The 15,736-nt window shown below is 48.0% G+C and overlaps 1 protein-coding gene across 1 annotated transcript; it reads right to left on the bottom strand.

Moving 5' to 3' along the window:
• Positions 1 to 166: 166 nt before the first annotated feature.
• On the bottom strand, positions 167 to 14,173 carry TMED10 (transmembrane p24 trafficking protein 10). Its single transcript, XM_080346114.1, has 5 exons — positions 13,912 to 14,173; positions 9,705 to 9,825; positions 5,244 to 5,317; positions 1,021 to 1,147; positions 167 to 551 (listed from the first exon to the last, which is right to left on the bottom strand). The coding sequence occupies exons 1-5, from the start codon at positions 14,131 to 14,133 to the stop codon at positions 430 to 432; spliced, it is 666 nt and encodes a 221-aa protein (XP_080202240.1). The 5' UTR covers positions 14,134 to 14,173; the 3' UTR covers positions 167 to 429.
• Between the last annotated feature and the right edge of the window lie 1,563 nt (positions 14,174 to 15,736).

Genomic DNA, 15,736 nt, shown 5'->3' with positions numbered 1-15,736 from the left:
GGGACAGGGAATCCCCTGCTCTGCCCCGGTGTGACCTGCACGGCACCTCCAGAGCTCAGCAGGGTCAAGTGGCTCAGAGTAACACTACAGTCACAGACAGATGGGAGACATCATCAAGCCAAGATTATAAAGGGAGAACAGACAGCGCAAAAGCTTGCTGCAGCTGTCATGGAAATATCTTTTTTTTATTTAATCGCTGCCCCAGGAATCCCCAAACCCATCACAACCTCCCCCACCCTCAACATCCAATAGGATTTCACAAGTCCCCCGTTGCCTCCACTGTTTAGGTTCCCCTTCCCCTTTAGGGTCCAAGTTCCTGCAGAAAAGCTCCAGTCAGTGGGTATCATCTGAGATGGCTCCACGGGGCCACGGCCGCGTCCCAGCGGTGTCCAGCTGGGTCTGAGAGGAGGGGGAGGAGGACTTGCTCCTTTACTCAATCAGTTTCTTGGCCTTGAAGAAGCGACGCAGGTAGAAAACCTGCCAGGTGGCCAGTCCGATGAGACAGCACATGGAGAAAATGCTGAAGTACAGAACCCGGGTGTTTGTCGACTCTGAAACAGACAACAAACCATTGCACAGGAGTCTGACATCACAGGATGCACCTCAAGAGGGTAAAGTTCCCAGGATTTTCCCTCCCCACCCCTGCGAAACTTCAAAGGCAAGATACACAGCATGAAGGCAAGAGCACCCAAGCACCAGCAGTACTTGAGAATAAGAACAGCGGGAACAACAAGAAGAGGATAACAACAGGGAACAAGGCAAAACTGGTTAATGAGCAACATTAAATGGTACAGAGTAACTAACACGAGGAATGGAGACAGAAATAAATGATCTCTAGAGATGGGACACATGAGACTTGGCAACTGCTTCAGAAGGAGAGAAATATCAGCAGGTTTCCCCTACTACGAACAGAAGAGGCAGAGACCATGATAATTGCTTGATCTCCAAATGCTGTCCTAAGAACACATTCAGCAGAAGTCTTAGAGCTCTGACCCTCTGAAGAAGCACACCGTCTCTTACCATTTGTGTCCCTCATCTCCTCTTCTCGTTTCTTCATATAGGCAAAGTCATTAACAATGGACTCCGAAAGATCTTCCAGACGCCTCAATTCTACTTCCAGAGGCTTCAACTTCTCCACTTTTGCAATCTAGAAAACAGAAGAGTCAGGCAATCACTGAGCTAAAAACAAAAGCTCCCATGTGGGTTTTTACTGCCAGTTTGAACCACTCCTTCTCACATAGTACAGATCTGGGACATCCTTCCCCCAGGGAAACACCTCTGTAAGCCAGAAACTACCATTGCATAAAACATTACCACTTCTCCCACCTGTTCTTTGAAACACACTTTCCTATTACCCCTCCTACACAACGGAGGAGCACAGTACACATACAAGCACATTTCTTCCTTATTCAGCCTAATGTTAGCTAATTCACAGTTGGCTTCTGAGGAGTGGGTAGAAGAGTTTGCCACATGACTAAACCTCCAGTGAACAGACTGAGATACAGGTGACTAACACACATACGATACTGTTCTACAAGCACACAGGATGTTAGCACTGACTTGCTTTCCTGTCACCACACACCCCAGAAAGCCTGGGCAGCCTGGATTCCCAGTAGCAGTGGTTTGATTACACCCACAAGAGCGCAGGGCTTCTATCACTTAGACTGATAACCTGCTCTTGGTACAGCCACCAAGTGCCCATCGGCCTCAGACCACCAGGTGACGCTGCTGGAACACTGACGGGACGGGCTGCCTTTGTGCCAGCTTGAAAGAAAAACACACTACCCTCATAAAAGCTGGTTTTGTAGGACATCATTTTTGTGCAGAACATGCAACCTACAGTACTACAAGTCACAAATTTGAATCCAAAAAGAAAAATCTACAGGAAATTCAATCAGAAGGCACAGTTCACAATGGCAACTATTTAAAGCTAAATGTGTAAACACATGTCCCTGGCCAAGTCCTGGCTGTAACCTGACTACACACGATGTAAAATCTGTGACAGAAGGACATGACTCAAAAGAAGGTAACTGCAATTCCTGCCACTGCTACAGAGTAGGCTTTGGGTAACTCTGGCCCTTGTGTGGAATTTGTCACCAACAAGTGGCAGGCCCCTGCCATGAAGGCCAGATGCCACGTCCCCAAGTAATGCAGCAGAAGAGAGATATGCTACAGAAAACTGCAGAAGACACACAGAGCACCTGCAGCTCGCCGCCAGCCTTACCGCCACACAGCGTTTCTCAGACATAAGCCGCAGGACAGCATCCCTCAGTGGTTCAGGTGCCAACAGGGAGGCAAAGGAGCACCCAGGGTGCCGGCATCCCCAAAATGCCACCTCCAGAGGCAGCTGCCTGGGTGTCAGAGCCCACTTGAGGACATGCTGGTCACCAGGCCAGTGCTAGCTCAGCCATTTCACTGAAGGGTCTCCCCATGACATAAGTATCCTGGCAAGCAGCAGGCCACCAAGCAATCACCTGAGGATTTTTATACTGAGGTGAGCTGTGTATCACAGCCCTGCCAGCACAGCAGTGTCAATGCAGAGCGTGTCTGTAAGGAGGCGTAGGAAACAGGAGGTTAAACCCCTCCTGCTTTCTAGCCAATTGGTTGTACTGTCAAAACCTTGTGGCCTGGACATATATCTGCCAGCAGAGCTTTATTGAGAAACTGGCACCAGTGTAAGCACGCCTATGGCCCAGACTCTGCTGACACAGCCAGAGCAGCAGGTCTGCAACACACACAAGGTCTCAGACAGCTCCACTGACAAGCTAACCCCACACTGACCAGCTCCGTTATCTTCCCGGAGGGCACTTTTCCTCATTTACAGAGCGCTACAGAAGTTCTACTGGGGAAAAAAAAAAAAAAAGAAAACAAGGCTTATCTGCTCCAGCCTGCATCCCTTCAGCTGCTCTTAATAGGTAAGGCTAGAAACATCTGATAGCTACTGTCAGTCCTGCATGTACTTCAAGACACACATTCTGGAACCTCCCTCATCCAATATGCACAGCTGCTCCAAGGGATTTCGTAAAAAGTCCACCAAGCATCTGTGATGGTAGAACGCCATCATCCTAAAAGGAACATCTGGACTACCATAACAACCAAGACAAGAACTCTACTGAACTTCTCAGGGGCCATTCAAAGATTTGTCAAAGCCTAACTCACTTCCTAGCATAGAAAAAGACATGCTATAGCCAAAAGCTGACAAGGAGTAGCTGATCTGGAAAGGAACCTAGATTGCCAAGCCTTCTTGGTGCCCTCTGAAAAGTCTTTTCACCACCTTCATTTCTGCTTATTGAATGGAGAAAGTTATTCCTCCCTACCCCAGAGACCTAAGGTATGACACTGCCATGCAGTTAGGTTTTCGAACCCAGCTCACTCTCCCAGTTGCTTTGCTCCAAGAATGTCTGGCTCATGAAAGCTTAGCAAGCCAGACTTAGACATCATCCTTCCTCTGACTGCACGTACCCATGCACAAGCAGGACAGTGTCAGTGACCCTTGTTCAACTCCAGAAATTGAGTCTCCCTGCAGCAATTCAACAAGAACAACTCGGGGGGAAGACAGGCCACTGGTACCTTACAGCAGATGAACATCACAAGCAAAAGGCTCAGAAACGCAGCAATTACATGAGAGAAACCTGAGCAACAGTCCTTCCTTCTTAGGCCTTACTGCAACTTGGGGAGGGAGAGGCTTAAAAAATAAATCACACTGAAAAGCAGTGTGGCTAAACATCTATAGCAGCTGTATAAGCACTAAACCCATCTGAGTGCTTTATAGACATGCTGCTCAACAAGGCTCAACACAGTCTGCCACTCTTGAGAGGTCCTCACAAGTCAAGGATGGTTGCCAGTGCTGCCAAGATCTGCAATTTGATATCAGGTGGGACTGCATGTCTAACTCCTTCTTTTCCCATGTTTGTCCATGGACCTTTGTCATCAATCTACCTACACTGGTGAGCATAATGGATACTTACTTTTATTCCAAGACAGTCCTATCAGTACAACTAGTGAGTGTGTAGATACACAGGCATAAGAGAACCTTTCTGTACAGGGGCAATGCTTCTAGGTGGCACTACAGTAATGTAACTGAAGAGTGTGCTGTGGGGTTGTATTTAAAGAGATTCTGTAAATGCAGTCAACATAATCCTCCCCAGTTACACTCTCAGGGGTCATCCCGTAAGATTTCAACATCTTGTAATCCCTTCAGTAGCTGGTTGCTAGATAGCTGGCCCAATGATTGCTCTGCTCTTCCCTGACTTCAAGCACTTTCTTACTCTTCATGTAGGATGTGCTCTAGACTGACTTAAGCCACGTAGGACCAGCTAGCCCACGGCTTAAAAGGATAAAAAAACTCCAGCATGCCTGCCTCAGAAATGTGTTCATTTCCTAACTGGCACCATACACAGCCTCCTCTGCTACCCACTCTCCTTCCCAAGGCATCTCCCACGCTGTTGTGCACAGTGGACACAGCAATAATTTGCAGGAAGCTTCCTCCAACAACAACTCTCATTTTCTCAGGCACAAGGTTTGTGCTAGGGGCTGACTGACCCCAAATTCTACTAAGCCAAAAGCATGTTAGCAGCCACCAAAATTCAGCATCCAAATCAGCCAGTACTGTTCCAGCCACAAAGCAACTGCAATTCCACAGAGTTTGCTCTTGTGTCTAAGAAAGTTCTGCCCTCCTAAGATGGAAACATTTAGGCTCTATACCTATTTGCAGTGTCACGCCTTCAAACCAAATACCTTTTTCACACCAGCTACTACTCCGCCAAACACCTTTATATCGATACACTGCCAGTTCTTAGGAACCCACAAGCACCTTTTCAGGGCTGTTGAGCCAGTACATCTTACAGTCAGGAAGGGTAAGAACAGTAACAATGTGAATTGACCTTCAGGAGGATCTTATATTAACCTAAAATGTCCTCTGCTGCCGGAGCTGGAGAAAATTCCCATCTCAGTCTCCTGTTGCCTCTAATACCTATGCCCAGAAGCTGGGTCACGCTGTCCTAGCAAAGAAATTCACACATTAGGTTCCAGTTCCCAGAGTAGAGAATTAACTTCAGTTGATGTTTGTCCTTTTTTTTTTTCTTCTCCTCTAACACACAAAGCCTCACTGGAATTGTAGGTTGCAGACAGGCTTTCATCACCACTGGGAAAACAGCTTCCCATCATGAGCCCCAGATCTACAAATGGCATCACGTGAGTGCTGGGAAAGGGCAGCGTGCAGTGCAGGCAGCCAGGGGACATACCTCCTCGTAGTTCTTTGCTTCAACTCCATGCTTCATATCCAGAACCACGAGCTGGTCCGGCATCCTCCCTGTTCCTGGAAGCATAATGAAAGGATTCATTGTGCAAAACATTCAGCCTGCCAGGAAATCGCCAGCTCTCCCCACCACTGAGGAAGAACTCACAACATCCCTCCCCTCCCTCCACGTCTGTAGCTAACTGCGGAGGCAGCACAGTCCAGCCTAAAAATACAGAGACTTCACAATAAACCCTGGCTGAAGGAGAGCCTCCCAAAGATAATGAGAACAAGCTGTAACTAAAAGTGCTAAGTGTGTGTAGGAAGCAAATCACTGTAAAAACTGCAGAGGATTAGAAGATGAATACCAGCTGCTATGAGACAACCTGGTGAAAGACAAGTCACCAGAGGGACAAATATTCAACTGAAAAGCCCACTTTCCTCCTAGCAGGAAGAGCACTTACAACTTCTCAAGGTTACTGGGGTAGATGATTTTACATTTGAAGGAGCAGAAGATAAACTGGTCTAACTGAGAAATATGGCATATGGGGACCACTGACCCTCGCATGCTGCAGTGTCTGCAGAAATGAAGGCAATCCCTTTACCAACATATATTTTCAGGGAATAAACAGCTCAAATGTCTAAGACTCACACTGCCAATGCAAACCCCAAGATAGCAGGGAACTTCTGAAGCCAGGAAAATGCCACTTCAGAGAACTGCCAGCTGGAGCTGCACAAACAGCAAGTAGGGTAAGGCTGCAGTCAACAGCACAGCAGGGATCCTTTAAGGCTGTACCCCCCAGGCTAGGGACACCTATGGCTAATAGCTTCTTTTAACTGCTACAAACTGTCACATCTGAGAACACTCACAAGAGGAAAAAGGAAATATATAGGATAGGCATGTAAGATACACTAAAGAATGCAGCATGTCAGCTGACCTGAGTATCATATTCCACTATACCACCCACCAAAGAAATCTATGTATGTAACACATTCCCAGATTCCAGCACTTCGGGGCACAGAGTTTTCCTCAGCTGGCTGCCAGCAAAACATAAAGTCTGAATTCACTTATACTATGAATTTCAGAGTCTTAATCCAGGGGCATGTCCAATACTCACACTTTGCCTTAGGAGGCTGTCAGGTGGACGCTTCTTCAGTCCACAAACAAATTCAATGTACAGATTACACTGGGTCACTCCAGTTGGAGCTAGGAAGATATTCCAGATCTTCAATACAACATGCCCAAATTTTCTCTCTACCCACTGAACAGCTCTTCAACACCTCAGTAAAATCACCTCCAACTTCTACTGCTAGCAAAGCATGGCATAACCTACTGACAAGATGGTCCATATCAACTACAAAACTTTTCTTAGATTTCATGAGGGATAGAAGAGCTGAAAATTCAAACCCAGCTATGCAACAGTTCAATGGTAGATTAGGATGGTTTTTTTTGTTTTCTTATAAAAGACTGGTTACTGTTAGAACAAACACAAATCCTGGCAATGTTCTTTTAACAGATGGGCTGTATACGACCACGCAGTGCTCCTTTGTCTAATTACAAGTTTTGACCACTTATGTCATACACATATCAGCATGCCTGGAAACTGATAGGTAGGACAGCCAACCGTAGCTGCAGAAGAAAATCCAAAGCATACAGTTCAGTGAGAGTTTTTTTTAATGTTGTTTAAATTACAGCAACTTGGGTGGAGAACTGGAGCTTCCAGGAAGAGATGAGAAAGATGAAAAGGCGAGTGAACAGAATAGAATTGGAAGGATTAATTTGTCATGCTGGGAGAGCTGTCAAGAGGCAGTAAGAAAGTAGAAAACTTAGAGCTGCTGGGTGCAAAGGGATGGAAAGCAGATATTCTGCAAGAGGTTAATGTTGTCAGAGACTGGCCTGGAAAAACTCAAGCTGTTCTTCTACGTGTTTACTGAGCCCACTGCACTAAGCAGCTCCCTTCATGGTCATCAGATCCTCAGCAACTCCCTGTAGCCAGGGCTCACCAGAGCAGACTGGATCAGCAGCAAAGAGAAAAATAGTTACTAAGTCCCAGAGATCTTGAACTAAACTGGTGCCTACATCCCCCAGGAGGTCAACTCACATGAGCACGTAACTGTTTCCTGGGAGATTAGGGGAGCTCCTAATTTGCAAAGTCAGTGGAAAAAAAGGATGGTTGAACTGGATGTCAAAAATTTTTCCCTTAGGAATTCCAGAAAAAATGTGCCATAACACTCTTAAGAAAGTTTGGGAAGAGAAGGATTACAGAAAGAGCAAAGAGGTAAAGATTAGCACACAGGATGAGTCCTACAGGGGAGCACGTAGTGCAGGTCAGGCTGTTCTTCTCAGAGATGAGCATATGGTGAGAGAGTAAGTGTGCCTGGAAACAGAGCACTGGTCAGGAGTAGAGGACCACTCCATGCTGCAAGAGGGTAAAAAAGCCTGTCATGCAAACACCCAGAGCTCCAAGCAGCACCCTAAGAACTCCTCCACTCTCATAAGGTGGACCTTCTAAATAAGATCTTCTCATTTCCTCTTCCTCATTTCTGTGGTTAAGGATTGAGAAATTCCAGTTGCTTAGACCCCGCAGGTCCCAACGGCTCTGGGCTTCCTCTACCAACAGTTTTTCTCTTCCAGTACTCCACCAACATCCTCCTTGGCTGCCACACTACAAGTGCTGAACACTTGATGAGACTGTGGAAAAAAACCCCAACCTTTAAAGACCAACATGGGGATAAAACAGTGCTTGGTCAGTTCCCCCATTTCCATTCTGACCTTAGTATAGAGGGAACAAGGCACTTCCTTGTGATGTGGTTACTTCTTCCATAGTACCTTAACCAAGTCCTGCAGATGATCAAGCCTTGCAATGCCACCTCCCTTTAATACTTCCTTGATTACCAGCACAGGCATGGAAAATCTGGAAATACTCATCACGCAGCATCTCCCTTTAGCAAGGAATTTGGGGCATCTAGATCCAAAAAGAAAACGGCAGTTTGGAGGCCCCCAAAAGAGGGTTCAGCTGCTTAATTGAACGGCTCTAGATTTTGGCACCTCAACACCCCACTGGTCACCAGGGAGAAGGTACACTTAGAAATATTTTATCCTCATCAGTACCAAAAGCTTTAAAACAAACCTGCAACAACACAAGGCAGCCAGGTAACAAACATCTGCTAAAATCAGAAGAGTTACAAGTGGCTCAGTCTAGCCAAGAAACCTCTGGTCACAAGCACTGAAATAAAAGTCTAGACACAAGTAAAGAAAGAAGCCTTTCCCACTTCAGTGTGCAATCACACTGAAGCTATGAAAGGTTTTGTTCGACTGTCTGGAGACCTCCCAAATAGCCAGGTGTTGGACAGTAAATAGCAGGTGTGACTCCTAGATGAGTCACTAGTGCCTGCATGTCTCGATGCATTAAGGAGCATTTGGAAGCCCTCCTTTGGAGTGAAATAAAAGCAAAACCCTGAGCATTTGGGGTCACTGTCTTATCTGTAAAACACTATGGAAGAGGTGTTACAAGCCAGATCTCTCCCAGTCCCAGCAAAGAAGATAGGCATCTCTTTCTGGAAAGTTCCCTTCAATATCTTATGTGTGGAGCAGAACAGCCAACCTGAGGCAGCCTTTCAAGAGATACAAGGAATGTTGCTAGTCACTGCTCTGTGAAATGCTCTGGGAGCTTTTACCATAAAACCTAAGAAGAACTGGGTCTAGGGAGCAGAACTCTGACAGTGACCACAAAAAAATGTGAGCACCTACGAAGTTGCATGTGCTCACGCCACCACAAATGAGACCGGAGCCCACGTGTTGGCTGTTTTCAGCACGTTTGTCCTGAAGTTGAGCCCAGCCGCTCAAAGCAGCACATGCGTCACACTCACAGGAAACAGCCTCAGCGCCTGTTAGGCAACCATCCTTGCCGCACAAATGCAAGGCTGACGTCCTGCTCATATCCGCTTTTATTGACCACTTAGAGAGCAGTTGTGGGTGCAAACTAAGGCCACGTTCCCTATACACACACCCTACAACCCCAGAAAATGGTTGCTAGCTAGCCTAATGCAGGATTGCTGCCAAGTACACACTGTAGAGAGATCACGTTCTACCAAAGGGGGAGAGATGGCCAGCTGGGGAGAAAGACAGAGTCCTGGAGATGATGGCATCCTGCTCTGTCCTGGCTCGACTACAAGATGGGGAAAAGCATGAGAAATGCAAAAGAGGTTTGGTTTGCTCCCTGGTACTGTCACTCAGTGTGACTGTGGTGAACTCTGCGGCAGGAACACGGCATTTCACTTTCAGTGGAAACCCAAGCGCAACAGCCATAGATGATTACCTAACTTCAAATGCAACTCTGATGGCAGATACTCTGCAGTGAAACTGCCCAGTGTACTGCAGACCACACTCACCATCACTTTACTCATACCCCTAATCCACACATCTACATGAACATGAAGCAGCCAACAGACCTGTCACTTCACTTACCCACAGGGAGCTTGCTCTCAAAGCAGGCCTCAAACATATCATAGTCTTCAGTGGTGAAGGCAAACTTGCCCTTAGTGGCATCCTCCTTGGCATACAGGATGTGCCCAGCCGAGTCAGTTATCTGTAAGAGAGACACAGAGGGTGAGGAACACAACGCTTCACTGCCATGGGCTCACTGTGCTATGCGGGAAGAGCTCTTTTAGCATCCCCTTTGGATCTAATGCTTTCTTCTTTCAACTGTTTCCCTCCTTCCACGCAACTATATCAATTCTTCCCCTCCTCATCCCCACTCCAGGAGCAGACAAAGTCAGAGTGCCTCTAAGGTAATTATGGACTCCTAGATTAAACAAAACCAAACAAAACAAAACCACACCACAAAACAAACAAACAAAAAAAAAACCCAAAAAAACAACTGGCCAACAAAGCCAAAAACCACGCCAATTCCTCTTCCCCCTATAACCTCTGAATACAGACTACATTTAGGAACTCTAGCTGAACCCAACTGTCATGCCTTGCTGTCTTTTTGCAAGCAAAATTCAAACTCCCACAGCAAGAGATACGGAGCAGCTCTACAAGACAAAAAAAAGACTCACTCCCCAGTAGATGAAACACATCTATTTCTCTAGAAGTGAATTATCAGCGTGACCCTGAGTTATACTAGGTTTGGGTGCCAAGATCCATAAAAGTGGCCACTTCAGAGGACAATTCAGACTACACAGACAGAACAATGACTGCTTTGTGCTAAGTCTATGAAATTACTAAGAATAGGCAAAAACTGAAGAAGTTCTAAAAAAATGCTTCAACAAAGAGTAAAAAAAAGAAATCACAATTCATGACGCAGACTTGAGAATCATTGCACTCAATTAAAGAGTCCTTCCAGCTGAAATACTCTCATCATGGAGAAGGGCGAAAAAATCCAAAGTCTTTACAATATTGCATGAAAATCGACAGCGTGTGTCCCACTGGAATGCTTCCCAGTTTCCCTCAACTCTGTCTTTCCACAGGTATGTCTGAAAAAGCATGGGTGCTAAAGTTACCAGGGGTCTATGAAAGGCTTAGAGGTGACGAGACTAAAATACTTGCAAGTAATTTTAAAGGTATGTAAGAAAAAAGTACAAAGTAATTTGTAGTATGGAAAAGGGAAGTCAAACATCCTCCTTTACTCCATCTTAAAACAGAAAAACAGCCTTGTTTCCCTGTACAAAGGCCCTACACAAGGGCTATGTACCCAAAATTATTCTAAGGAAACATTCTTATTTCTTCCTATTAGAACACCTGACTAACTCCCTGCCACGAGGTACTACTGATGCCAGCAGTCTGCTTGGACTTAGAACAGGTACAGACCTTCACATGGATAATGAGAGCTGCTGCATTATGCAGGAAAAATAATAAAGTATATAGATCTTCATGCCTCAGGGTATAAGCCATAGTAAGCAAACATTTAGGAACAGGCTTTCCCTACATACAGATTATCTTGTAATGTCTGTAATGGGATTTGTTGTAGCTTCCCCTGCGCCATATGGTATTTGTCTGCATGCAAGAACAACAAGGAGCACCGTTCTCCCACGCTGCAGTTCCTTCTCAGAGCTCTACCTGTATTCAAGCGGCAAGCAGATGAAAGCTACCTGCACAGTCACACGCGGGCAGCTCTTTGCCACCCCCCTGCCACAAGCCACCAGACTTGTGGAGGCACTTGGCTCAAGTGAGCAGGCCCCACTCAAGTACAGGACTGTCCACGTCCCACCATGTAGACACAGCATAAAACGAGTCTGGGCCACCATACGGTGCACACTATTTAATGGAGAAGTCCTGATTAACTGAGATGCTTCATCAGCGTGATACCATACAATCTGCATACTGGGTTCTCCATCCCCAGAAGTGGTGACAAGAAGACAGCGAAGAAAGTTCTCAAATGTCCCTATTATTTTGAGCACTATTCCCTTACAGATTTGTAGAAACCAGAGCTAATCTTTAGCTAGAGGATATTATGAAGCTTGATCCATTTTTGATCTTTGCAGCTCTAGCAACAGCCTGCTCATGAACAGGATTCTGGACAATAAAAGCTCTGCTATCTGCTTTCATCAGAACTGAATAGTGTTATCCAAATCAGCCGAATCCACTGCCAATTCAGCCAGCATGCGGGGGCGGGAGAAGCTGCTAATAGCCCAGCCAGAACACTTGTGGGGGAGTTGACCTGAAAAGGATTTTTCATGCTATTCTAACGTTATTTACGGTAATGCAATCCCCTACAGACAGGGCATTGTTCGCCCTTGACAAACAGCCCGACGGTTCCCCAAACCACCAGCCTGCACAACGGGGCAGAGGCACGTGGCCAGGCCCAAGCGAGACCTCAGCCACCCCTGGGCAGGCAGCTGGCAGAGCCCCCGGGTTCTCCCGAAACAGAGGGGCCCACTGTTAGAGGCCGGCTATCACGCACACACAGCTTAGCTCACCAGCAGAAACTGCTCTGAGCCTGGCCAGGGCTGACTATCAACCTCCTACGTTCAGTGGCCCAACCCAGGGGACCCAAGCAGGCCATCCAGTGCAGAAGGAGAGCGACCACCTGCAGACATGATGCCCTGAACTAACTTTTCTCACAGAGACTCAAAGTCTGCACCTGGCAGGGGGCTACAGCACTTAAAATAAGCCCAGCATGTCAGGAGGCCAAGCATAACTGAACAACAAGAAGGAAAGCAAGAATTGCATAAATTTTTATTTCTTCTTTGTAGTTTTTCAAATCAGTACAGGATGGTTGTTTTTTTATATATTTTATTTATTTATTTTGCAGTTGGAATAAAATAGAACTTGCATGAGCGATCCTACCTGGATACCAGCTTCAGTAGCAAAGCCAGACTAAGACCCAAGTGTGGGATTCATCGCTTCACCACCTCCCTAGGCAAGTCCTCTATCACAAAAATGAATTTTGGAAGAGACCATGGAGTCAGTTGACCTAAGAAGGGGCAACTAGAGAACCGGGAGGCCTGATCACCAAGTAGTAAGAGACAGATGAGAACATGGCACTCGATTTGAAATACATGCACCTTCCCAGGCAAATACCACAGAAACATTTTTAAGCATTAAAGCTGGTTGGCTCTGCCCATACGCAGACAAGTTTCCTCTCACAAACAATGTTACAACAGCAGAACAAAATCTCTTAAAAAAGCAAGACTCCAGAAACAGCCTTCTCTAGGGATAACCAAGCATGACTGCTGATAACCCAAAGCCTCTGGGCATCTGTAGGCAGAGCAGATGCTGGAAACCTGACTTCGGGAGGTCTCAAATACTCATTCAATAACACTGATTTCAGAGACTCCTGAGCACATAATCTCATCTCTGTTTGTGTGCTTATGTTTGAAGCCTTTGGGAGCTTAGACAGAAATGAAAAAAACAAATAAAAACACGTTATGAAATAATTGTGTAGCAGTAGACCTGACTCAGCTAGTTGGGAAATCTGTAGAAAGCCAGAGAAGGCAGACTGCAGACAGAATTAAAGTCAAGCTACTGAAGTTTTAATAGCCGCTTGTCCCATTGGTGTATCAGTCACATATGTTCTGCTGACCCTCCCCTATCCTCCTTCAACATCCTTTAGGATCGTTCTCTTTGCTGCAGCAAACACCTGCCTCCTTAAAGTCCATGGAAGCCACCACACAGCACGACGGGAAAAGCCATCTCATGAACCCAAACCTGTTTTCCAAGCCCCCCTGCCCGCTCCCGGCGGCCGCGGTGCGCAGGCCGGCCGCCCTCGCAAAGCCACGTCAGCCTCGCTCCTTCCTGCTCACACGGCGCCAGCCGCTCACACGGCCGCACCGCGGCGGCCCGGCCCACGCCACCACGCGTGCGGATTATCCGTGGCGCGGCGGGAGGGGCCGCTGCGATGAATCTGGGGGGGAAAAAGCCCGTATTTGGGTCAAGGCAAACGCCTGCCCTACTCCCTCGCCACCCGATGTCCGGATGGCAGAGCCCTGGGCGAGCGGAGGCCGCTAACGCGAGGCGAGTCCTGCCCCGTCGCTCCCCCGAGGCCGCGCCGGCAGGAGGCCAGGCCCGCGCTGAACCCACGCGTGGACCGGCGTTATGCGTGGAAAACGTCACCCAGACCCTCTCCCCGCCCACGCGCGGCCGGGGAGGCGGGGCCACGCCGTCCGCCCCGGCTCACCCTCCGTTCCCCCTCCCGCTCCCGCCCGCCGGGGCGCCGCCGCCACGGCCGCACCTTGAGGTTGGCGGAGGGTCCGGTGGAGGAGCCCGGCGGGGCGCCGATCTCGTACTCGCCCGTGACCAGCGTGTCGCGGTGGATCTCCTCCCGCAGGCATTTCCGCGCCTTGCCCGGCAGCTGGAAGGAGATGGGCCGCGCCGGGCCCACCAGCAGCAGCAGCAGCAGGGCCAAGAGCGGGGCCTGCCGCAGGCGGGGGCGGCCGGGCAGCGGCAGCGGCATGGCGGCGGCTCCGGGTGCGGCGGGCCGGGCCTCCGCCACACGTGACCAGCAACGCCGCGCGTCACGGGGGCGGGGCCGGGGCGGGGCCGCGCGGGGGGGAGGATCGTCGCTCGGGTCCCACGCAGGCGGGGGTTAGTGGGTGAATGGGCGCCCGCTCCTCGGGGTGCGGGTGCGCTGCACCTAGGTACTGAAGCTTGTCGCTTCGGGTGGGAGATTTAATTCTTAAATAAATGCTTAATTATATTAATTCATTGTTAATGACTGATAATGAGCCATAATAATTTCATCTATTAAATAAATTAATTTTTAAAAAAAAATCAAACCGTGCTCCAATGCAGAGGAGCACACTGGGGGTGGATGAGCAGTCTGAATTTCATGGAGCCTTCTGCACAGCTGGGAACCCCCCAGCTCCATCTCTGAGAGATGCACTTGCTGGTTTGGTGGGGTTTGGTTTTTTGTTTGTTTGGCGTTTTTTTGGTGTGTTGTTTTTTTGTTTGTTTGTTTTAAATTTCTGAGCAGTTTTCCTCTGGTCCTCTTCAGGCAAGAAAATATAGTTTTATCAGATGTGTCACTTCTTTGGGTCAGCATCCTCCAAATACAATAGCGGCAAAGGTATGCAAGTGGTTTTAACAGCAAATATAATGACTTTTAAAGATAATCGAAAGATTATTTTTTTCTCTCCCTTTCCGACATGTCCTCAGATCTGCTTTTTCCTTTTTTTTTTTTTTTGCGCTTGGTCTATTTTACTCTCTAGGACCACAGCACTAAATAACCCACCAAGCAGCTCTGGAGCGCTGCTCCCCCTGCCCCAACACCAGCAGCCCCCTCCTCCCCCAGCCCCCCTCCCCGGCCCTGCTGCAGGGATCCCAGCGAGCGGCACCATGGGGAGAACCTGCACGAGTGGAACAAGCAACTTGCCCTGCTGGGGACAGAGGGAGGCAGATCTCCCAGGTGTGTGGTTATGACCACCACACCTGCAGTCAGCTCCTGGGCTGGGCTGCAAATATTCGGGTATGTTGAGGTGTAAGGAAGGGCGGGAAGAAAGGAATGGATAATGTATTGGTTTGGGCTGGGGTAGAGATAATTTTCTTCATGGTAGCTAGTGTGGGGCCACATTTTGGATTTGTGCTGGACACAGTGTTGATAACACAGGGATGTTCTAGCTATCGCAGAGCGGTGCTTACAGACTCAAGGCCTTTGCTGCTCCTCACACCACCCCACAGCGAGGAGGCTGGGGCTGCATAAAGGAGCTGGGACACAGCCAGGACAGCTGACCTAAATTGGCCAAAGGGATATTCCATACCATATAGTGTCATGTTTAGTCTATAAAGCTGGAGGAAGAAAAAGGAAGGGAGAGATCTTCAGAGTTAAGGCGTTTGTCTTCCCAGGTAACTGTTACGGTGATGGATCCCAGCTGTCCTGGAGCTGGCTGAACCCCTGCCTGCCCATGGGAAAGAGTGCATTAATTCCTTGGTTTGCTTTGCTTGCATGTGCAGCTTTTACCTATTGAACTGTCTTTATATCAGTCCACAAGTTTTCCCACTTTTACTCATCTGTTTCTCTCTCCCATCCCACCAGGGGGGAGCGAGCGAGCGGCTGCATG

Source organism: Nesoenas mayeri, assembly GCF_963082525.1.
Source record: "Nesoenas mayeri genome assembly, chromosome: 5".
Classification (NCBI taxonomy): Eukaryota; Metazoa; Chordata; class Aves; order Columbiformes; family Columbidae; genus Nesoenas; species Nesoenas mayeri.
Note: the sequence above shows the minus strand (reverse complement) of the source record. Positions and strands in the feature narration are given on the sequence as shown.

Bases quoted from the DNA above. Each gene is read 5' to 3' on its own strand.
- TMED10 (XM_080346114.1), bottom strand. From the start codon at position 14,133: ATGCCGCTGCCGCTGCCCGGCCGCCCCCGCCTGCGGCAGGCCCCGCTC. The intron at 5,318-9,704 runs GTAAGTGAAGTG...TTATGCTTCCAG, and splicing joins TGAGAGCAAGCTCCCTGTGG to GAACAGGGAGGATGCCGGAC. The intron at 1,148-5,243 runs GTATGTCCCCTG...TCTGTTTTCTAG, and splicing joins AAGCAAAGAACTACGAGGAG to ATTGCAAAAGTGGAGAAGTT.